This window comes from Fusarium oxysporum, chromosome 1 (genome assembly GCF_000149955.1).
Source record: "Fusarium oxysporum f. sp. lycopersici 4287 chromosome 1, whole genome shotgun sequence".
Classification (NCBI taxonomy): Eukaryota; Fungi; Ascomycota; class Sordariomycetes; order Hypocreales; family Nectriaceae; genus Fusarium; species Fusarium oxysporum.
The window spans coordinates 790,674-811,780 of NC_030986.1; the positions used below are offsets into that span (position 1 = coordinate 790,674).

The 21,107-nt window shown below is 48.8% G+C and overlaps 10 protein-coding genes across 14 annotated transcripts; 5 read left to right on the top strand and 5 right to left on the bottom strand.

The window, feature by feature from the left end:
• Positions 1-634: 634 nt before the first annotated feature.
• On the top strand, positions 635-865 carry FOXG_20449 (uncharacterized protein; the record flags this gene model as incomplete). The annotated part of the gene is made up of 1 exon (XM_018400731.1): positions 635-865. One exon carries the CDS (start codon positions 635-637, stop codon positions 863-865), a length of 231 nt encoding a protein of 76 aa, XP_018249086.1.
• Positions 866-1,198: 333 nt separating this feature from the next.
• On the top strand, positions 1,199-2,414 carry FOXG_11091 (uncharacterized protein). Its single transcript, XM_018390593.1, has one exon. It carries the CDS (start codon positions 1,306-1,308, stop codon positions 2,176-2,178), a length of 873 nt encoding a protein of 290 aa, XP_018249087.1. The 5' UTR covers positions 1,199-1,305; the 3' UTR covers positions 2,179-2,414.
• Positions 2,415-3,076: 662 nt separating this feature from the next.
• Positions 3,077-5,451, bottom strand: FOXG_11092 (uncharacterized protein). Of its 5 annotated transcripts, XM_018390595.1 has the most exons (6): positions 5,034-5,451; positions 4,874-4,926; positions 4,561-4,812; positions 4,080-4,511; positions 3,940-4,025; positions 3,077-3,890 (listed from the first exon to the last, which is right to left on the bottom strand). In XM_018390595.1, the coding sequence occupies exons 1-6, from the start codon at positions 5,178-5,180 to the stop codon at positions 3,841-3,843; spliced, it is 1,020 nt and encodes a 339-aa protein (XP_018249089.1). In that variant the 5' UTR covers positions 5,181-5,451; the 3' UTR covers positions 3,077-3,840. The 5 variants fall into 5 exon arrangements, with proteins under 5 accessions (XP_018249089.1, XP_018249088.1, XP_018249090.1 ...); XM_018390594.1 differs by having other exon boundaries at positions 3,077-4,025; XM_018390596.1 differs by having other exon boundaries at positions 3,940-4,511.
• Positions 5,452-5,971: 520 nt separating this feature from the next.
• Positions 5,972-6,355, top strand: FOXG_20450 (uncharacterized protein; the record flags this gene model as incomplete). The annotated part of the gene is made up of 1 exon (XM_018400732.1): positions 5,972-6,355. One exon carries the CDS (start codon positions 5,972-5,974, stop codon positions 6,353-6,355), a length of 384 nt encoding a protein of 127 aa, XP_018249093.1.
• A 1,058-nt stretch (positions 6,356-7,413) lies between these two features.
• On the top strand, positions 7,414-7,572 carry FOXG_20451 (uncharacterized protein; the record flags this gene model as incomplete). The annotated part of the gene is made up of 1 exon (XM_018400733.1): positions 7,414-7,572. The coding sequence occupies one exon, from the start codon at positions 7,414-7,416 to the stop codon at positions 7,570-7,572; it is 159 nt and encodes a 52-aa protein (XP_018249094.1).
• A 396-nt stretch (positions 7,573-7,968) lies between these two features.
• FOXG_20452 (uncharacterized protein) lies at positions 7,969-9,288 on the bottom strand (the record flags this gene model as incomplete). The annotated part of the gene is made up of 3 exons (XM_018400734.1): positions 7,969-8,136; positions 8,459-8,985; positions 9,030-9,288. The coding sequence occupies 3 exons, from the start codon at positions 9,286-9,288 to the stop codon at positions 7,969-7,971; spliced, it is 954 nt and encodes a 317-aa protein (XP_018249095.1).
• A 945-nt stretch (positions 9,289-10,233) lies between these two features.
• Positions 10,234-10,713, bottom strand: FOXG_11094 (uncharacterized protein; the record flags this gene model as incomplete). Its single annotated transcript, XM_018390599.1, has 2 exons — positions 10,234-10,504; positions 10,568-10,713. 2 exons carry the CDS (start codon positions 10,711-10,713, stop codon positions 10,234-10,236), a joined length of 417 nt encoding a protein of 138 aa, XP_018249096.1.
• Positions 10,714-11,823: 1,110 nt separating this feature from the next.
• On the bottom strand, positions 11,824-13,218 carry FOXG_11095 (uncharacterized protein; the record flags this gene model as incomplete). Its single annotated transcript, XM_018390600.1, has 1 exon — positions 11,824-13,218. One exon carries the CDS (start codon positions 13,216-13,218, stop codon positions 11,824-11,826), a length of 1,395 nt encoding a protein of 464 aa, XP_018249097.1.
• Positions 13,219-14,165: 947 nt separating this feature from the next.
• FOXG_11096 (uncharacterized protein) lies at positions 14,166-15,963 on the top strand. Its single transcript, XM_018390601.1, has one exon. It carries the CDS (start codon positions 14,688-14,690, stop codon positions 15,813-15,815), a length of 1,128 nt encoding a protein of 375 aa, XP_018249098.1. The 5' UTR covers positions 14,166-14,687; the 3' UTR covers positions 15,816-15,963.
• On the bottom strand, positions 14,587-20,733 carry FOXG_11097 (Ca2+:H+ antiporter). Its single transcript, XM_018390602.1, has 3 exons — positions 19,547-20,733; positions 16,755-19,483; positions 14,587-16,705 (listed from the first exon to the last, which is right to left on the bottom strand). Exons 1-3 carry the CDS (start codon positions 19,731-19,733, stop codon positions 16,277-16,279), a joined length of 3,345 nt encoding a protein of 1,114 aa, XP_018249099.1. The 5' UTR covers positions 19,734-20,733; the 3' UTR covers positions 14,587-16,276.
• Positions 20,734-21,107: the final 374 nt, after the last annotated feature.

The window sequence follows — 21,107 nt, forward strand, 5'->3', positions numbered from 1 at the left end:
AGATCGCCAGCATGATGATAAGTGAAATCCTGTGGAGTGCTCTTAAGACGAAGAAGGAAGCTGCCGCTGTTAGAGAATTCGAAGGAGTTACGGAAACATGGAGTCCACGGTACATTTGTTTATTTGTTTGAGAAAACTACAACTGTCTTGTGGATGATTAGGAGTAAATAAGACTCTTCTCCTAAAATTGTTATCGTTGATAGTGAGAGCGGTGTTGGCGATGCAAGCAACGAGCCAAATCTGAACAACTTGCTTTCTGGGGAATATGCGTTTCATGAGGTGATGGCTAATCTGAAACGCATTTCATCCTCTTCCAAGTCTGCGGTTGATCTTGGGAAACGAGCTACGTCTGACCAGCATTGGGCCACTCTATCAATGATGTTACCATCAATCTTGGGTCATCGTGGCCTCGGTCTGGACAAGATTGCGGCTGGTCGTGGTCAAACTTCCCAAAGCCTGCGGTCCTGGCATCCTCTTGAACTAGTTTTTCAGTCCATATATCAACGTGCGACGTCCATTCTAGTTAACTCAGACAGGCAAGATTAGAACGTGGAGAAGGACTATCAGCGATCTCGACGACTACTCATATATATAAAGTCCCCGACAACTTCCCATCGGGCCATGCAGCGAGGTCATGGGAGACCAGCACCTCCCTCCGCCATTTACATATGGCTATCCCAGTCAGCCAGCTAATGTCGAGGAAATGAAGGCCCTTGTCGATCAGAATTCAGGCCGAGATGCACTGGACAACACCGGCCCTGTTTCACTGCAGAAGACGAGGAAGCCGCTTGGCCACCCACGCACGCAACTTGGACAAGTTAAATCCCAGCCACGATCTCGTACAGATCCTGTTGCGCCTCCTTGAATGGGACCACAACAAGCGAATCACCGCTTCTGAGCTAGCATCGTAGCTAAGGTGATTAGGATAGCTCTCCTGCCCTGGCAATAGTGGCGATAGTGCCTCGTCCGGCCAAGACAGGGACGATGAGGCTACAGATGGCCAGGGTTTGGGGTTGGTCTTAAGAGAGAGAGGCTTGGGAAGTCATGGTGTGCAATATGTCCGATGTGGAACCATTTCATTTTGAAGGCAACTTGAGTTTGCAAAACGGAAACTTTATCGGATCAGCGATTTCTGGAATATCAACAAATATCTTCACTTCTAAAGGAACTTTAGTACAACCATGCTGTCTATGTAGTCCTCAATAATGAGCGACACCCTCTTACTCACCCCGGTCAATCGCTGCCCCACGTCGCCGCACTGCTTGATCTCACAACTTACAACCTCCTCCCTCACATCACCACACAATGAGCACCAAAGACTCACCAAACCCCAAAATGCCTTTAATAGAAGCTCGATCACTCGTCGCATCATTCTCCCGAGCTCTCACATCCTTCCAATCATCTCAAGACTCACTCCGCATCCTCTGCACTCTACCCCACACTTCCAATGTCCCCGCGCCGCGCCGACCAACCCGCCCGCTACAGAATCTTGTGATTCTAGACTCAAGCTTCAATCCGCCAACGTTAGCGCACGCAAGCATGGCACGTTCTGCGTTGAGATTAGAAGGGGAGAAGAGGTTGATGTTGCTTCTTTCGGTGAACAATGCTGATAAGGCGCCGAAGCCGGCGAGTTTTCCTATCAGATTGAGTATGATGGAAGCGATGGGACGGGAGTTACTTGATGAGGGTGTAGAGATCGATGTTGCGGTTACGACGATGCCTTTCTTTCACGATAAGGCGAAAGCGATAGCGGAGTCAGGGTTTTATGCTACACGAGATGGAGATCAACCAACGCAGACGTTCCTCGCGGGCTTTGACACGATAGTCCGCATTTTTAATCCAAAATACTACGGCGAAGGAATTCAAAGCGCACTGGGACCATTCTTCGAGAAGTGCAAGGTGAGAGTTACGACAAGGCCGGATGAGACGTGGGGAGGAGTCGATGAGCAGAGAGCGTGGTTGACGAAGGAGAGGGTGAGGGATGTTGGAGGTGAAGAGGCTTGGGTTGAGAGGGTGGAGTTGGTTGAGGGAAGGGAAGGCGATGGCGATGTGAGCAGTTCGCAGGTGAGAGAAGTTGTGAAGAGTGGTGAGGGGAGTTTGGATGGGCTGGTTGGAGAGGAGGTTAGACGGTGGATCGAGAGGGAGGCTTTGTACAGAGATCGCGATGAGAGTTTGTAATGTTGTGTCCGATTAGCCGCTGACGTTCGGCGATCTCATAACTTAAATTCGAAGTTTTATAGATGCACCAGGAAGCTCATGAGCATTTGCTGGAAATCGTATGCTCACATTATATTGTTGTTTCCTGGCCTGAGCGCTTCTCTCGAGCACAGGCACTGCAGGGTAGAGAGGACAAGCCAGAAGTCATTTCAGCAACACCTTGCTTTGCGACTCAACACCAGTTTATGAAATCCTGTCTCAAGTAGATGTTTTTATTTCCGTGACTGTTCCAGGATAAAGCTGTACTCGGTTCAAAATTTAGTAGATCAAGGAGAGACACCGCAAGAGAAGGATGTTCGCCTGTGCATAAGCAGCGAACAAGACGACGCACTCAGCGTACAGCGACAATGAATGCGCCTGCGTGAGCAAGAACTAGATGGTAAAAATGTGAAGTGCATGCATATCTCGAGGCAGATGCTACACATCTAGACAGCACTACATAAGACCAAGTCCGAAATCCGTTCCAACCCAAGTCTCAAAGGCATCACAGAGTCAAGCATGGCCTCCCATCTCGGCGCAATGATTCATGCAGTCGCATTCTGCTTCCGCATTTGATATCAATTTCGGCGCAAACCTCTGAAGTGATCCACTTCAAAAAAAAATCGAAGCTCTCCCATCGTGCAGAAAAAAATCACTGCATCCACTCTTTCCTTGCTGTGATTCGCTGCGCAGCTCAGAGTCGTCTGCAGTGGATCACCGATCCACAATCCATCAACCAATCAGAATCTCCACATCTCTCAAAACTTTGCGGCTCAAAAAAAAAGAATTCTGCCAGCAACTTTTAGGCGGTGAAGCCCAGGTGATCCCGCGCCCCACAGCCTCTCTATAAAAGCGCGCCTTCCCTCCAACCTTTTGGACTTTTTTTCTTCTTTTCTTCTTCATGTCGACAATACTTCAGAGAATCATTTCTATAGTATTCGACCTTCTCTTGGTTCCCTAAAAGAGCCACAGATCCCACCCTGGTTGATGAGTGCATATCCTCGACACCCTAGAGTGAATACCTTTGGTCCTCTCGATCTGTCCGCAAGGATGGCGGTCGCCTGCTTTGCTGCGGGTGGCTGTATAGAGATGGTTGTATTTGATGATCTCGACCCTGATTGCGGTCTTGCCTTCGGGCGCGCGGTCGGGGTGGGTGTTGATGGACGTCTGACAGGCGTGTTTTCTACTTCTCTTTTTCGTTGCTTGCTGGGGCTTGCCCTGGGAGTGAGGAAGAAGCTGTGATGTTTACGTGTGTTGCTGTGGTAACTGAAAGCATTTGCGCGATGGCTAGGGAACACTGCCCAACGCTGCCGTCACGTTGCGTTGATGTGCACAAGTCTTGCTTGAGTGCATGTCTATTCCCAAATGTACTACCCGATTAAATATTCTCCCAAGAGACCTGTCCGAAATACGCCTTTGATCTCTGAGATACACAAACCCACGCACTCCGTGGTTGTCATGTACACACGACCTTCGCGCTCTATGTGCTCGCCCGTCCGCCCAATGTTCTCATCACTCGTCGCATTCATTCGTTGATACTTCGTCGTTTCATGGCTTCCGCGCGTAAACGTACCGCACCATCATGTATCCATGAACCCTCCGATTACCGATCACTTTTCGCATCGCCGCAAGAAACTGCGGGTATTATATCCTCGGCCAGTTCAGCACGTTATGCCAAAGATACAGCGTGTATCCTACGACGAGTCAGCAAGCGAACGAGAAAATGCGACGGCGTAGACATACCCTCGAGATCGTTTTCCAAAGTCAACCTGACGTACTCGCCCAGCTCAGAGAGCTTCCCGATTATTGGTCCATCCTCCCACGGGTAACTGCAGCCCAAACATCGTTAGCAGGTATCACCTCAAACAAATCCATCGTCGTACCTTGTAATCAAATATCCTGACATCCGTGAAGCCAGCCTCTGTGATACTTCTCTCCTGCAGCGCTCCTGCTGAAGAAAAAACGTCCTCCCCGTTTCCGCGCCGCCTCTCTCGTACAGATCCGCCCACTTCTGGAGTGCAGGCTCGCTGTCCGTCGTTCCGTCATCGGAGTAGAAGTGTATGTCAGCCTCGCATGATTGGACCCAGCCACCGGGTGCACAGCAGCGATATGCTTCTTGAAAGAGGGCGGGCCAGTCTTGGACTGATCCAAACAGGTAGCGGATGTGGATGAAGTCAAAGTAGTTGTCTTTCCAAGGCCAGGTGAGAGTTGCATCTGCGATCTCAAAGTGAACGTTTGGAGGGACCCATTCGGGCTGCGTGGGTGAGAGGTCTGAGCCGATTACTTGCGCACTTGGATATGCATCTGCAAAGTCTCTGAAGACGTGTCAGTCAATTGAAGAGAGACGTGGGAAGGGAAACTTGCATTGCCCATATTCCAGAACCAGTTCCGACATCGAGAACTCTCTGAACATGAGGCGGTATGGGCGCCAAGAAGAGGTTGTTATCTAGCAGCATGGTGAGGTAGTGATGAGAGATGTCAACCGATTGAAGCTGCTGCTCGTCATTCGGCATAACATATTCACTAGCATAGCGATCGCTGTGATATGTTCTTCCCTGAATAGTTCTGTACTCAAGAATGCTCGCCGTCACCGAGTCCGGGTACATAAAACTGGCACTGAGCGGGATATGTGAGTTGAGCGTAATAACAAGACATACGAGATATGGACTAAACTCACGCATCGGATCCAAGTGCTGAGTCAATTTCATAGCGGTCAATATCGGAAGTATCCTACAAACACGGCAAAAAAGACACAAGATGTTAATTCTCAATGACTATTACTCTACAAGTTTTGACGCTTTATGTAAGAGAGGGAGGTTAGGTAGGGCACAACGCACCTCAGGGTCCTCTGCGGGGATGAGCTCAGCCTGAGGAGCGGGGGAAGATGGAGCAGCGGGGGCTGCAGCAGGAGGAGAGTCAGTGAGGAAAGAGGGCGAAGAAGTGGCAGTGACAGTGGGGGTGTCTCGAAGTTGTTGGTCTGTCATGATATATCGCGATCCATGGGATTACTTGATACAGTACTTTTATGTGAGTGATATGGGGGGTGGGTGTATGCGTGTTGTTGGTTGAAGGGATGTTTGCAAAGAGTGGAGATGTTTCTGGACAGGGTATATCATTGAAGAATACCGACAGATGATGAAAGAAAAGAGAAGGAAAGAAAGTGGGAAAAGGGAAGGGAAAATAAGTCTAGAGGTTAGAGCTAAAACTAAAGGTCGGTATAGCAAAAAGCAACCTTGATTAAAGAACAAGGCAAGGCCAAGGGAAAACGAAAGATCAGAGGCAAACACAACCCAACCGACCCCTCCTTCGTCTGCCTTCGATGGAACCCAAGGTAATCAAGACAGACTAGACTAGAGCCTTGGGCTGTGAACCAAAAGTTACTTGTACTTTTGCTCTGTTTGCTGAGGTACAGTAGATCCCGTCGCTCCCGTAAGCGGTGTCTCAGTACCGTAAGCTACTAATGTTCAGTGGGGGGCTGCTTTTAGTCTAGTGCCCTCTTGTCTCAACCTTGATCGTTACATCACATCAACCTCTGATCATCACTCGTGATAGCTTCAATGAAACTTTTTTATCCAATCAATTCAAGAGCGTCCAGCGCTCGTTCGTGGCGAAACCTAACAAAAACGCCTGATCCTACTTGTCCCCCAGCATCGCGAATGCTAACCCCGTACCAGCTAGATCTAGTATTTCTCGCCCAAACAACTCCTTTCATTACGTTCTCGTGAGCTGCTTCCACCATTCAAGGTAGATTGATTCTTCATCATATTCTTCTTGCATGGACTCACACCAGCTGCGAACATCATCCTGCAAGTCAGTTCGAACCCCGTCCTTAGTAAAAGCTTCCAGCATCTTCCGACACCACTCGTCCACATCAATGTCGTACCAAGGCTGGACCTTATCACGATCAAAATACCCCAGTATGAACTCGATCTCATACCCATGGCATTTCTGCCAGAAAAACCTTCTATTCTCAGAGAAGTCGGTTTCACTGATCTTCTGTTTCGTCAGCTTAAGACGTCTGCATGCATCAGACCACACGAACCACATATACCATGGATTCCACCTAGTATCAATAGCGAACTCATGGACACGCCCAGGTCCATTTCGAATAATTGTGCCGTTTATATCGTACAGTAAATCGTACTCGTTGGTGCAATAGGGCCGTACTGCCTCACATAGCGTCACCCACGAGCGCTTGAACTGCGCCGGCCTTCCGCGCCTTGTCGCAGAAATTTGAGCTGTGATGATGTACAGAGCCCCGAGTATACTCTTAAGCAGAGCCTCCTCAACCACGTCAACCATCTCGTACTCGACCATGATGTCGAGCTTCTGCCGGAAAATGTCAGCGACTTCTCCATGATACGATGCCTTCCAACGGGTCGCCGATGTGCTGTGCAAATCAGCATGAAGAGTTCCGATGAGTGTACCAATGGAACTAACGCCCACCCAGTCATCATCCCTTCCAGGCCTCTTTCCCTTACAGGTCTTCTTGAGGCCTTCTGGACACTCGTCGTACACTGTCAGTAGGCTGACACCTCGACTGGCGTACTCCTTCAAAATCAACTCCAGCAGACGAGGCGGGATGTGCGACTTGAGTGCCAGGTCTATCGGAGACTCCGTGAAATAAGTCTCCGTTATCGCACCGTCGACAAAAGGGTATGGGTGCGTGTCCGCCCAGTCAGACGCCGCATGGTAGAACGGGACCACGTCGGTGGCTAACACGCTGTCGAGGGCGTTGGATCGAGTTGGGTTCGGAAAGCCATGGCTACTCAACAGCTCAATCATGTTGAGGTACATTTCAACTCCAGGTCTACCAATGCTAATTTGGAGTTGCTTCAGGAGTCGTGTGGGCATATGTCCAAGACCCATATCCAGTCGTTCGTAACGAAAACCGTTGAACGATTCACTTACCAAGTTCGCTTCCGCGTCAGCACCCTTCCCAAGGAGCCACTTCAGAGCTTCGTAGACACTTACCCGAATTCTGTTCTGCAGCTGTTCGCTTCGCCGACTATCTGGCCGCTCGTCCAAGTTGAGGAGTAGAGCATCAATTGGTCGATACTCCCTCCACGACGGTCTTACAGGCCAGGTTATTTCGACCGGTGCGGCGCCGTGTTCTTCACAAAGACGCATCATCGGCACGTAGGCCGACTCAACAGCCCGCCGAAACACTCTAAAGTCTTTAGCGCGGAATACATACGAACGGGCAATCCGGTACATATGCGTGCAGGTCAGGGTCAGCCTACACAAAGTGTCCACGTTGGTATCACCGCCTTTGTCGATTATGTCGACGATCAGAGCTTGAAGCTCTTCCGGCAGGCCGAGAAGAGTGTTGCGCGGGATAGGGCCAGAGCCAGAGCCCGAGGCGGAAGTAGGTGAGTTTTGTTGTGAGGACATAACTGTGGTTGCACGAAATACTTTAGAGATGATGGTTTCTGAGAAGGAAGATGCTGTTCGGGTTTCTTGAAGTGATGAGAACATGTAAGTGAGGTTTGATCTCTAGTTGATACTGCAGATGAGTGCCACTTTATACTCGCAAAGACGAACACTTTTTGACAGGAACATAGTGAGAAACTGGGACAATGAATGCTGTTCGCTACATCAACTGCATTATAGGATTGAATTGAGGAAGAAAGGATTGTTTGCCATTGAACATGACAAGCGACTTTAATCAACAGGGAGCTTTCGTCTTGTCACCCCTGAATCTTACGGTTTATTTATTTATTTATTTGTTTGTTTGTTTGTTTGTTTGCATGATTGTTTGTTTGCTTTAATTTACACCGGCATGACATGTAAGAGGACAAAAGGCGTCTCGGACCTCATGTAAGCATGTGTATGAATGTGATCAATAAAATCAGTGCCTGCAGATTGACGACATCCAGCATAGAGATTCTGTTCAGTCTTGCACTCTCCGGAGCAGTTACTCTTCTCCATCTCAACTAACTGATCATCGTTAGTTCTTAATCAAGTGTCTATCGTTCTAGGAACATATAAATCGGTCAGCTTCCAGCCGTTATTTGTTCTCTCGCTATATTATTGAGTAGCTGGACATACCAGGATCTGGTATGAATAGCAGAAATGAATGGACGAAGAGCAAGCCGAGCATTAAGTGCTGACGGGTCGCTACTGAGGTGGCATTTTGTCACATAGTAAGAGGGAAAGACTATATGAGTTCTCATTCATATTTCGTTACAATCTAACTCAAACTGACGCCTCAATTCCATAAACTACTTGAAACACCAAAATAAAGACAACGTACACTTACGTGGCAAGGAGTAGGACTATCCTCAAAAGTCATGAGATAGCGACAACCCCCCTTTGTAAGCTCCCAGCCAGTCAATTTCCCTCTCAGAAGAACATTACAAGCATCTAGAGGCATATTTACCCAGTCAGCTTCCGTGTTATCCTCGAACCTGGAGGGATCAAGCTTATGCCGAATGTCTTTGATGATCCACGTTCGGGAACGGGCTATATCGTCAGGAGGATCCCACCCTCTGGGGCGAAGGAACTCATGTCTACCTGAGCAAGATGCTGTGTCACTCAAAACATCTCCAGGGGTTGTGATGTAACCCCCACAGATGTAGCTGATTGAAGTGCAAAGCTCACGCCAGCACCATGTGCCATCGCGATCAAAGTTGAGGCCTCCATTCTCTCCGTGCCTTGCTTCCACCCTCCGTAGAGCCTTAGCGATATCTTTAAGGACTGATTGCTCTTTGCTATTAATAAAGTCATACTCCCACATCAATTTTACCTTGGCCTCAAAGGTATCGCCAAAGTAGCTGGGGCTCTCTCCTTTGAATATCCACGGCGAAAAAAAAAGTCGTCGAAAAGAAGACTGAGCAATTCGTCGATGGTGGTATATCGCTGCCTGAGGTCGTAATACCCTGTGTTTCCCTTAAAAAGGTTGGGAGGTAGCTGCTGTTCAAGGATCGCTCTCTTCAGGTGGACCTCGAATAGAAATGGCGGGCAAGCTGATTGTAGCACCATCTCCATCGGAGAAGCCCAAACCGAGTAGAGAAGTGGTCGGTATTTCGAACGGTCTTCTTTCTCGCGAGCAATCCTCCGTGGAAAATCAGATGGCAACTCGAGTCCCATGTTGATAAGGAACTTGATCACCAAACAAATACCGCGATGGTAATCTGCATCTCTTGCCGTTGAAAGCCTGGTCAGCAAGACTGGGGGTAGAACGGAGGAAGTTGCAGAACCCTCATCCCATCTGAACTGGTGCGCACACAAAGACAAAGAGTATCAAAGACTTTAGACATTGGTCACACATGGACTCATTGTGTCTTTCGACGTGAGGCAGTGAGAGGACCGGCTGTTCTGTTAAGGGACCTGTTCCAGTTGTCAAGAGCCAAGCCCTTCTTGAATCTGACTTTGATTGATTTGGCCAAGAGTTAGAACGACCATGAACTCAAGTGTTGTTTCTAATGTTCTCGTCTGTCTACAGTTTGTTGTTGGGACTGGAAAACAAAGAAAACGGGCACGTCACGTATGCTCCACTGATAGATATAAACCATAACAAGGACATTTCACAATTCGTCTAGTATTGCAGAGAAGTTTTCAAAGGAACACAGTGAACGACTGAGACGTGTACCGAAAGTGCAAGGGCAGCCAGTCGCTTTACACATAGGGTTAAAGCAACTACTAACTTCTTGGTGATCTTGAAGGACTTAACCATGAGTTTTAAAGAGTAATCAGTGTGCTAGAAGTTCACTTGGTGCTACATCTGAAGTCCCATGAAACATTAAAGATAAGTAAGAAAATCGATTTGTAACCCCTGAGGACATATCATGTAGCAACAATTTCGCCTTTCAACCCGCAGCAAAACTTGGATTTCATCTTCCTTCGGATTGATCGTCTTTTGGGAGATCTTTTGCTCCAGCGGACACTGTCCATCAGTATAGTTTGACCCTCCTAATTCCGCTGTTCATCCTTCCCATATCGTCCTTCGAGGTGTTCCATTCTCGACAATAGAGGCTGTCCATCCATAGCTGTGGTCTGTTGGTCTGTGGCGATTCATTCCAGTAATCTCATCCCTCACTGTTGCTGAGTATTTTCAGTCTGTCGATAGTGCACTACCTTCAACGATCGAACGGGCATACACCCATGGCGGAGGAGATACCTTTCTTCCTTGTTCGCCAGCCCCTCCCTTTGATCCTCGAGGTCTTTCTCCAGCTGTACACCAGTGATGGAGAACACGACCATGGCCATTAGAAGGGGCCTGTAGTGTTGGGGGACCTGGCTCCAGGCGCCTTCGTCCAGATCGATCTCCAAGGTGACTTTGGGGTTTCGTAGCATGCTTGAACATCTGCGAATAATGTAATAGTCTCAGTACGGCTTCTGCAACCGGATAGTAACATGGAACGTGAACCCAAGCTCATCAAACAGGACAGGACATGCATGGCGAAGTCTGCGGAGATCTTCCCACTCAAGAGAATCATCTTCCGCTATGAGTAGAATGATTTCAGGGGGCAGTCGAGGTCGAAGGCTTTGGTTCGTGTTGCGTATCACCGGCATGTTGCTACTTGGAGGTAAATGTGTGCAGGCTTGATGTCAATTTCTCAAAGATTTTGGCTTGGGTAAAGTCTCTGCAAGTTACTATTGCTTGAGATAGCAGTCCACAACTCTCAATTTATACTCATATCTCAGGCTCCTTAGTCCGTTTCCCGCTTCTGTAGAATTGCATGAAAGTACTAAGAAGCAGACTTATTGAACTTACCTATGAACAAGGCCATTGGGCTCACAATATGGTCTCTGATCTGTAGGTATTCATAGAATAAATACAATCGGTTGCTGAGAACTTAGCATACCAAAAACTCACTCACCAGCGCAACTCGGGGGTTTCCGAAACAAGAACTTTCTTTTCAATTTTGATCGAGGCTGTTCTTCCAAAACTTTGAACACATCATTTCTAGTTACTAATTACTACTGCTGTTGACAGAGAATACCATGCAGGAGTTGCGTTCCACTCTACTCTAGGTGACCAGCTCCAAGCTTGTGGATGCTTTTCAGCCCCCTCGATAGACTCATATCAACTGTTCTTCATCACGAATTCTCCAATAACTGTCGAAATTCAACCTCGGTACTTCAATTGGTCTTTGCTAAGTTTAAATAAGGAGGAGAAAAGAAACAAAGAGAAATGTGCACATGGCCACGATCGTTGCTATACCATCTCTAACAATGTCATTTTACAACAAAGAAGTACTCGAATCACACAATAGACAGCTTAAAGGTGGCCTAAGCGTGAAAGGGGAATCAGTCAAATCTCAATAGATACCTACCCATGTCTCAAACGCTTCAGTCTATTGCCCCGTACATAAGAACCTCCTTTACAAAAGAACTTTACAAGATAGAGTCCTAATGGACTCTTAAGCATGGTGATAAACACCCCCCCACCCCCGCCCTGGTTTCCAATTAAATTAGGGCACTCTCACCATAAACTTCACAGACTCTTTAATAACCATTTACTGGTTATCTTTGTAGGGAACTTCAGGGCGTTTTATACAACCGTTTTCTTTTTCAATTTATACTACTACAAAAGCTAATGACCTACGGTTACTGGTTACTGCTGCTGGGAGGAAATACTTCGGACGAGTTGCTTTACGACCTGCCACCACTCGATCATCGTCATGGCCAGTTGAGGATGTAATCCCAAGCATCCAGGGGCATTTGAGCCCACTTACGTGTGGATGGTCTCTGCCCATGTAGCTCAATATCTTCGGTCTTTTGTCCAGACTCAAGAGCTCTCTTCTCAAGGACCGTTCTCCTCGCATGCGCCAGTTCGCTGGGAGGGAACCACCTTCTACTGAGGTAGGGGTGAATCATCTGTACGTCTCCAGGACTGGTGAAGTGGAGATCCACTGTTCGCTTTCGAACATCCTCATCAGAGATATAGCTAACTGCCATGCATAGTTCATACCAGCACCATACTCCATCACGCTCAAAGTCAAGACCACCTTGGCTTTCCTTTCTGGCATCAATCTTTCGCAAAGCTGCGAGAATGTCCCGAAGCATGTACAGCTCAAAAGCATTGGCGCCCTGATGTTGAGTCAGTAAGCAGATCTTTGCTTGGAGATCATCGCTCATACTACGGGTACTGTCACCCTTGTAGATCCAGGGAGCGAACATGTCATCAAACAAGATGGAGAGAAGTTGCGAGATAGTTTCCAATCCCTTGAAGTATGGATCCCATGCTTCCGAATGATCGAAAACGAGACCCTCATCGTTGACCTGTCTCAAGTAGAGCTCGAGAATGGAGGGTGGGCAATTAGTCTGCAGCAGAGCCTGCAGCATGTTTGGGCGATTATCCCTGGCTAAAGGAAAATAAGCTGGCCACGTTCCTCTCCTCCAAAGTCTCCTGTCCGGATGAGGGATTCTCAAACCCTTACTGTAGAGGAAATGGATGACGTCGCAGATACCTTGATGATGTGCTTTGTCAGTAGCGGTCGGAAGCATAGATAGAAGAGCAAACGAGAAGCAAGGAAAGCCCATGCGGACCAGAGAGCGTAGCTTCATAAAAGTGAAGAGTTCACACCCCTGGTCCGACAGCCATTGCCAAACCTCGATGAATCTCTCTGCAGAAAAGTTACCTTCATAGAATCCTAGTGTAACAACGTCGCCGGGTCCGTGAAATCCGTCGCCCCAGATATTCCAATGCCAACACTCCTGGTAGTCGTCTTCCGTATTGCGTCGGTACAGGCCGTATCCCGGCTCAATGAGACCCAAAGGACCATCGGACAGGCTCTTCCGACTGCACTGGGTCGGCACGGCGCCATGCTGAGCACAAATAGCTAGCGTATCAAGATCACCACGAAAGCAAGCCATTCGAAAGACGCAATAGTCTCCTCCCTGGTACATGGGCTCGCGAGCAAGGTGGGATAGGCGAGATGATGTACGGCGAAGGTTGTAGTAGTCCTTCCATTCCAGATAATCCTTGTCGAGAATCTCAAGTAGAATCTCAGTTGGAAGATTAGGCAGAGCACTTTGCTGTTGGTAATTCTTATTATTAGATGGGGATGACATGCTGCTAGAGTAGAATGTTGAAAGTGTAAATCGGGTTGTACGGAGTGTAGTTTTTGCTACTGTCGTGAGTTGTACTTCAATACCATCGCTTCAGGTTCAGAAAGACGCAATATATACCCATATCTTGGACTACGCAAACTCATGTTCGAGATGACTTACAGAGGCTTCATCGACCATGGCAATAAGTGCGTTCTAGTGTTTAGACAAAACCTACCCGAGAGTTGATGAACAACCTGCTGGCTCTCAGTCCATTCTCTACGGTGAAGATATTCACAGATATACACCAGACATTTGCATACCAAAAATGGTAGACGAACAGGGCAATTTAGCCAAAGACAAGCTTATGTTCAGTCAAATGGCTAAAACACCAGAGCTTAGATAAAGAAAATCATCAACATGAAACACACTCACGAGTCAAGAACCAACAGAGCTAAGAACGAAGCTATGAGCCACGCTTGAACAGCCCCATCACCACATGGGCCTAGTACCGCCCCTCCTTTTTCCACCTGATTGTCAAACAAAACCTCACCAGAAGCCCGAGCTGAAAACGCAGGACTTGTTTCTGTTTATCAGCAGCTAGTGAATCGGAGGCCTGAAGAAAGTGGAATGGTCAAGCACGATATGTCACCCTAAAATGTAAGCTATCGATAGATAGCTGTTTAGACTATTTGTTTAGAGTACCTGTCACAAAGAGGCTAAATCTAAGTTCTAGAATACTTCCGGATAGTGACATTACGGATATGCATAGAGTTAACGTTGCAGCTACTAATCAATCATATTAGAACCCTTGGCACAGTGATAAATGAAGGACCTTCCATCTTGGGCTCTCCTTTAGCCGGCCGAACCACCGCATCGGATCCGGACGCCCCATCTACCGAAGCGCTCCACTCTGAATACGCGGAATCATGATTTCAGAATCATCCCATCTTGCTTACATCCATAATCCATTTATCTCTACGGAGTACACAATCTAAATAAAAGGCCAACCAAGAACAACACCCTGACACTGGGAATATTAACATTGGATAGGGGGGCGTGGGCTCTACAGATAACCCACCGCGCCGAAACATCGACGGAATTCCCACGAATCATATCCCGGACCGCTTCCGAATAGGGCAACATGGGCCGGGAGGGTCCGTGGCTCGATGAAGCATTACACCCCGAAATAAGGCTGTAATCAATCGTCAACTTCGCCGAATTCCCGTCTGCCAAGGGGGCTTTGTCCGATGCTAGTATGATACCTTGTAATTATCAAGACTCCATAGGGTGGAGGATCAGGCTTGCTTGGCTTACACGATGGACTGAGATGGACAGTATATGAACTTCACGATATCTCACTCTCTCTCTGACTTGCTTCTCAGTATTCTCTCCTTCATTCTTTCTCATACAACCAGTAGCTGGGTCTCTGGTTTCTTCTTACAGTCCTCACTTACACATAACATACTGCCACTGTCACTCCCTATATCAACATGCCTTCTCTCTTCCAGACCCTCTTCGCGGTCGCCGCCGCTCTCCCTTCCGTCCTCGGCGCTCTTCCCACCCGCGCCGAAGGTTTCGGTTCCTCCACCACAGGAGGAGGCAACGCTGGAGCCGTCTACCCCAAGACCGCCGCTGAGCTCGTCTCCTACCTCGGCGACTCCTCCGCCCGAGTTATCTACCTCGACCGCACCATCAACTTTATCGGCACCGAGGGTACCGCTAGCGAGACTGGTTGTGCTCCCTGGGGAACTGGATCCAAGTGCCAGACTGCCATCAATCAGAACAACTGGTGTGGCAACTACCAGCCCAACGCCCCCAAGGTCAACGTCAAGTATGACAAGGCCGGTATTCTGGGTATCAAGGTTGGCTCCAACAAGTCCCTGATCGGCGTTGGCTCCAAGGGAGTCATCCGCGGTAAGGGTCTCCGAATCGTTGGTTCCAAGAACGTCATCATCCAGAATGTTCACATCACTGAGCTTAACCCTCAATACGTCTGGGGTGGTGATGCCATTACCCTCGACAACACTGACAACGTCTGGATCGACCATGTTACCACTTCTCTCATCGGTCGTCAGCACATTGTCCTCGGAAACAACGCCTGCAACCGTGTCACCATCTCCAACAGCAAGATTGATGGTACCACCAGCTGGTCTGCTAGCTGCAACAACTACCACTACTGGGGTCTCTACTTCGCCGGCTCCAACGATCTCGTCACCTTCAAGAACAACTACGTCTACCGAGTTTCCGGCCGTGGCCCCAAGGTCTCCGGCAACACTCTCCTCCACGCCGTCAACAACTTCTTCCACGATGTCCCTGACCACGCTTTCGAGATCGACTCTGGCTCTGTCCTCGCTGAGGGTAACATCTTCCAGAACGTCAAGTACCCCGTTGACTCCAAGGGTTACCAGGGCCAGCTCTTCGGTGTTCCTACCTCTGGCTCTGCTTGTGCCGCTTCTCTTGGCCGCAACTGTCAGCTCAACGGCTTCGGCAGCTCTGGTACTCTCGGTGGCACCAACACTGGCTTCCTCAGCAACTTCAAGGGCAAGACCATTGCTAGTGCTTCTGACTACAACAGCGCCAAGAGCGTCATGACCTCCGCTGGCTTCGGCATGGCCTAAACGAAACACCTTGTTTGAGATGAGGGGTTGATATAATATCACATCTGGCAGCATGTCACTTCTTTGTACATAGTATCTTTACATATCTTGTCTGGTCATACATATAATAGGCCTTTGTCAATATCAATAACATATCTTTGATTTAATCACGTTGTCACCCGAGCTGAAGGTTATTGTGATAGAATGACAATGGTGAGGAAAGACTAAATCCAGATGTTAACACCTTACAATGACCAGTCCATAATGAAATCCATCGCATTCCCAATGCTCATAACTCAGTAGCCCACCATAAGACAATTAACCTCTTGAAATGTAAACACCAAACAATGCAGACCCTCGAATCAAGGGCTCATCGAATGTACTATGTATGATGTAGTGTATGTTCGTCCAGTATTAACAGTCCATGTAAATGCACATTCTCCCCAAACAACTACTCAACCCCTTTCTCACCAACCAGCAACTCATGCTGGGAATGCCATGCCCCTCGTTGATCTACCGATCGTCTTGTAGCTCTGGTATTTACCATCAGCTCCCATGACATCGAATCGCTCCATGCCCATAGCATCATCCGTATATCCACTGAAGTAATAGCCAATGACGACAACCAAGTAGGTCAACATAAGAATGCTACCCTTGAAGTAGTTACTCTTTCCTTCACCGTACATGTAGCTTAACAAGAAAACGCACAGAATGACCGTGACTAGATCCCACTGGGGGAAGAGAAGCGAGAAAGTATACAACGCCGGGTCACCACCCTCGGGGACACCTGGCCAGAAGGCCGAGTAGAAGACGAGCGCAGGGATCTGGAGCAAACACACTTGCAGAGCGTAAGCCGAACCAATCTCCATGGAAAGGGCGATGTTTCCGTTCATAGCGAAGGAGATGGCGTTCTAGAGCTGGTTAGCAATTATCTGTCAAATAGGGAACAAAACTATTTACCAAAAACTCAGTAGTGTTGGGAACAAGGGCGAACAAGGTAATACCAAGGAACTTTTGGTCAATCGAGAAGCTTTCCAAAACAACATCCACAGTATCAACCAGAATTTCAGCGATAATGGCATACAAAACGGTTGCTCCGAGAAGGATGATGGCACTCTTGGCACGACTCCAGTTGGGCGCATCATGACCGCCATGTGCTTGGTGAGCTTCGGTAGCAGGGCCCTCAGTCTCGGCATGCGTGTGGGTGTGTTGACGGCTCGCTGAAGGACGAGCGCCCGGAGCATGAGTGGGGGGCACAGTTGATGGCTTTCGCGACATGCGTTCGCGCGATGCAATCGTCGCAGCCGCGGCAGCAATCTCAGTCACCTCACGTTGGAGGATCTTGTTGTCGGCATCGCTTAGACCAGGAACATGAAGAGCAGAGCGAGACTGCTCACCGCCGCTGGATTTAGGAGGCACAACATGGGGAGTCGAAGCTGAGCCATTAGCAGGGGCGGTCTGTCCGGTTGTAGAGCTCTGGCGAGAGAGGTCTTCTGTGTAACCAGACTGCTTAAGGGACTGGCCCAGGATACGCTTGTAAAGTTGAGTATCGCGAACATCAGCACTACTGGTCTCAGCGGTGTTTTGAGAGTGAGTATGAGGATGGCTGTGAACTTGAGAAGTTCGAAGACTGGACGAATGCATATGCTCTTCGTGTCGCTTCTCCTCAACCTCGGCATTCCAAATGACAGCAGCGTGAGTTCGGAGAGTGAACCATAGACCAATCAAGTATGAGAAGAACAACATGGCTGCTGCCATGTAACAGTAAGGACGAACAGCCTCCAAGTAGAACCTGTCACTAAGTGAAGGAGCTTGGCTAAAGTAGCAGCGTCGACAGTCTCTGTTTTCGCCGGTGTTGTAGTCCTCACAGTCCATGCAGTTGAGCTCGTGGGTTCCGTAAATCTGATAAAACAGAGTAGGGCCAAAGGCGCCAACAATAGCGAACAGCAACATTGTCGAGGTCACACCCGCAGACCTGGCGTTGAAGCGCTGCGTCTTTCGCTTGATAGCACCGAAGCACATGGAAATACCTGGCAAGAAAAGGATACCTGCGAAAATACTTCCCACAATACTTCCCTCGACGAGCTGTCCCTTACCTTGAGTAAGGGCAACACAGTAGAGGAACACTTCGACAACAGTTGCGAAGAAAGCGTTGATGGCAGCACCCACACCCATCGAAGACTGAGCTGAGATAGATGCAACAGCTTGCCCGATGAAGTAAGCCAGAGGGATGATAGAAAGGAGTCCAGCACAGAAGAGGAAAGCCGGAGATGTAATGAATCCTTCAACATGGAAGATGCCCTCAAGGACAATCCAATCGGCGATAACAAAGACGACGACAACCATGAGGTTGATGAGGAAGATATTGGTACCATCAACAGTGTACTTCCAGTATCGAGTTCCTACAGCGCGGTATGTGCAGAGGAGGACTGAAGAGCTCGGGCCATCGTCTTCACGGATATATCTAATATCGGTCTCAAAAGACAAAGCCAGGGGATGTCTTCGAAGGTGGTCAAACAGCAAGAATGTAGCCTTGCCCATGGGGATCCAGAAAACCAAGAACCAACAGATACCGGATACAAGGAGGAGCGAAGGCGAAATGAGACAGTAGAAGAAGATGAAGAAGATGACACGGCCAATATTCCACTGGCCACGTCCAAAAAGCCGTCTCTTGATTCGGGGAGGGAGCTCCGCGGGTTCACCGCGTCGTCCACGTCCAAGCAAGCTCTCCGTCTCGCTGGGCTCAGAATCGATACTTCTTCTCGAGCGTCCGACAATCGAGCGATTACGATCGGGTCCAAAGAACAATCGGCCGTACTCGAGGTCTCCGCTTTGCCATTGCTCGTATTCAGAAATGCTGCGTCCTTCATCTTGGTCCTCGTCCATGTAGGTCTCGTCCTTTTCCAGACGGACAAACTTGCCAAAGGGGTAGAACAGATATCCTGCGAGACCCCATAGAACTCTTCCATACTCTCTCCCACTAGGAGCAGCAGAAAAGAGCAGGCATACGATGGCGCCAATAGCTGCAAACGAGGCCAACCACCAACCAAATAGGAGGGTCCAGAGCAAATTGAAAGCGAGAAGCCAGCTGCTCACCCTTCCGCCAGGCGCAGAATGAATATCTGCTTGTGCAAACTTCTGAATTGAACGATCCTTCTTGTACAATGCTGGCTTCCATACACGGATACCGAAAGGGTGAGTCTGGTTGATGGCCTGCTGTCTGTCCTTGAGGGTGAAGCTCTCGGCTTCACTGACGTCGCTATCTGAGTCGTCCTGGCCCTCGACTGGAGTAGTCTCTTCTTCATCCGCTTGTGCTTCAGCAGGGCTCTCGGTCGATTCGCCATTATCGTCGTTGGTGTCGTCATTTTCATCGTCTTCATTCGTGTGCGATTGAACTCGAGAGAGTTGGGTCGAGAGCTGAGGTCTACGACGATATGATTGTTGACGTTCGGCGGCATCGGCTTCTACCTCGTGTACATCGTCATCGGCTGAGAAAACACCGCCGCGATAAGGCGTGTTCGAAGATGGGCGTCGAGGCATTGGTGGCTTTCGTAGTCGAGTGACGGATCGCACTCTCTCGGGGCCTCTCAAAGGACGCGAAGATTGGGTAGCGCGAGCCGAGCTGCGCTCTTGAGATGTCTCTTTTGATTGTTGAGCTGAACCTGAAGCAGCTGGACCGCTTATCGAGCCTAGGAATATTTAAAATTAACCCCGGTCTCTCGCCAAGAAAAGGCATAGAGCATGGAACCTACCATAACCCTCTGGTCTCCGCCGCACAGTGTCAGTGGACTGGAAGCTCTCTGACAAGCCCTCTGCTTCGCGAAGGACGGCAGATTCGGCCTGGGCAAGCGGATGACGCGTATCCGATGGAGATGCATTGCCAGACGAGTCGCCAAGTTGATGCCCAGTCGACGAGCTCTCCCGTCTCGAGGGATCCATAGTAGAACAGTGGTACTGCAATCAACGGTCGAGTAATAGGCGATTTTTATCACAAGAAACTTTTGTTTGATGCAAAAGGTGAACAAACAAGAGAAAGGCAATAAATAAGAAACAAGCTCACAAATGCGATCAGACGTAAGCTGTACCTATCTCTATAATTGAGAAAAAGAGGGAATGCCGAGCATGCCAATGTCACGATGCAGCGCCGAGAAAGTCGTACAGACGATGCGACGCGATGATCAAAACGGCCCAAGCAACCAAGAATCGCGATGAGACGAAGGATTGGGCAGCGGGATAGGCAGGACTGGACTGTGCTCAGTTGGGTTTGAAAATTGAGATGAGCACAACTGAGACGAGCTGGAATTTGTTTCTTTTCTGGACAAGGTTAAGAGAGAGGGAGAGAGGGAGTTGATGAGGGAAAAGAGATGGACGGAGTCTCCGAGCAAGCAAGTAAGTCTCTGGTAAAATGATGTTACTCAAGCTGCAGTGAGCTTTCCAAGAAAGCGCAACAGACTGCGCAAAGAAGGAATCAAGGCAGAGAGCGCCAGATAAATCGTGAAGGCTCACAATTGACTCCTGTTATTTTACGGGGGAAGAAGGAATGGGTTTTCAGGTTCCGTTAGCTGAACACAAAGAAAGTTTACTGTAGTCTACATACAGTACTGTTTCCAACTCAAAATCGATGGATCACTCTCACAAATCGACTCTGGCTATGTACATAAGACGATAAACAAGCTAGCCCATCGACATCGACAGAACCAACCCCTAGTCTAGCTCCTTTGCCTGGTCCACCTTAGCCAAGCTCGCAGCTCGTGATCAACCAACCTTCCCCATGGCAGCTTAGTGTGTCTTATCGCACCCTGCGCGTGTTCAACCTCGTCCAATGATTCGACGTCATTATGCATCCCCAGGGTCTTGGTTGGTAGCAGACAGGCGGCTCTTTCCACGACAGTTGACTTGATCAACAGAGGGGTACCGAAGGTAATCGATGAGATGTCCGAATTTCTGAGAATTCCGAGGAAGATCATGGGCCAAGGGGAGAGATTCATCCGCTTTAGCCGGGTGCTGATCAATCTTCTTTCGCAAACCATATCTGGATACCTTAACAGCCGATGTCATGTCAGCTTCGATGAGCCTTGCATCAACTCCTAAGCGGTCTAGTGTGTCTCAGTGGGGGTAACGCGGCAGAGAGCGCTATGAGTGGCAGCCATGAGTCTGTACACTTGACGACGTTGTAGACCGTATGAGAACTTAACACAATGAAACTGCCCTTGAAAGACTCGATATTTCACACAGAGACCCGATATGCAAAAGGAACCACACTCGGCCACCACAGGCCATAAACTTAATCTCTCACACTGTTAAAGAACACAC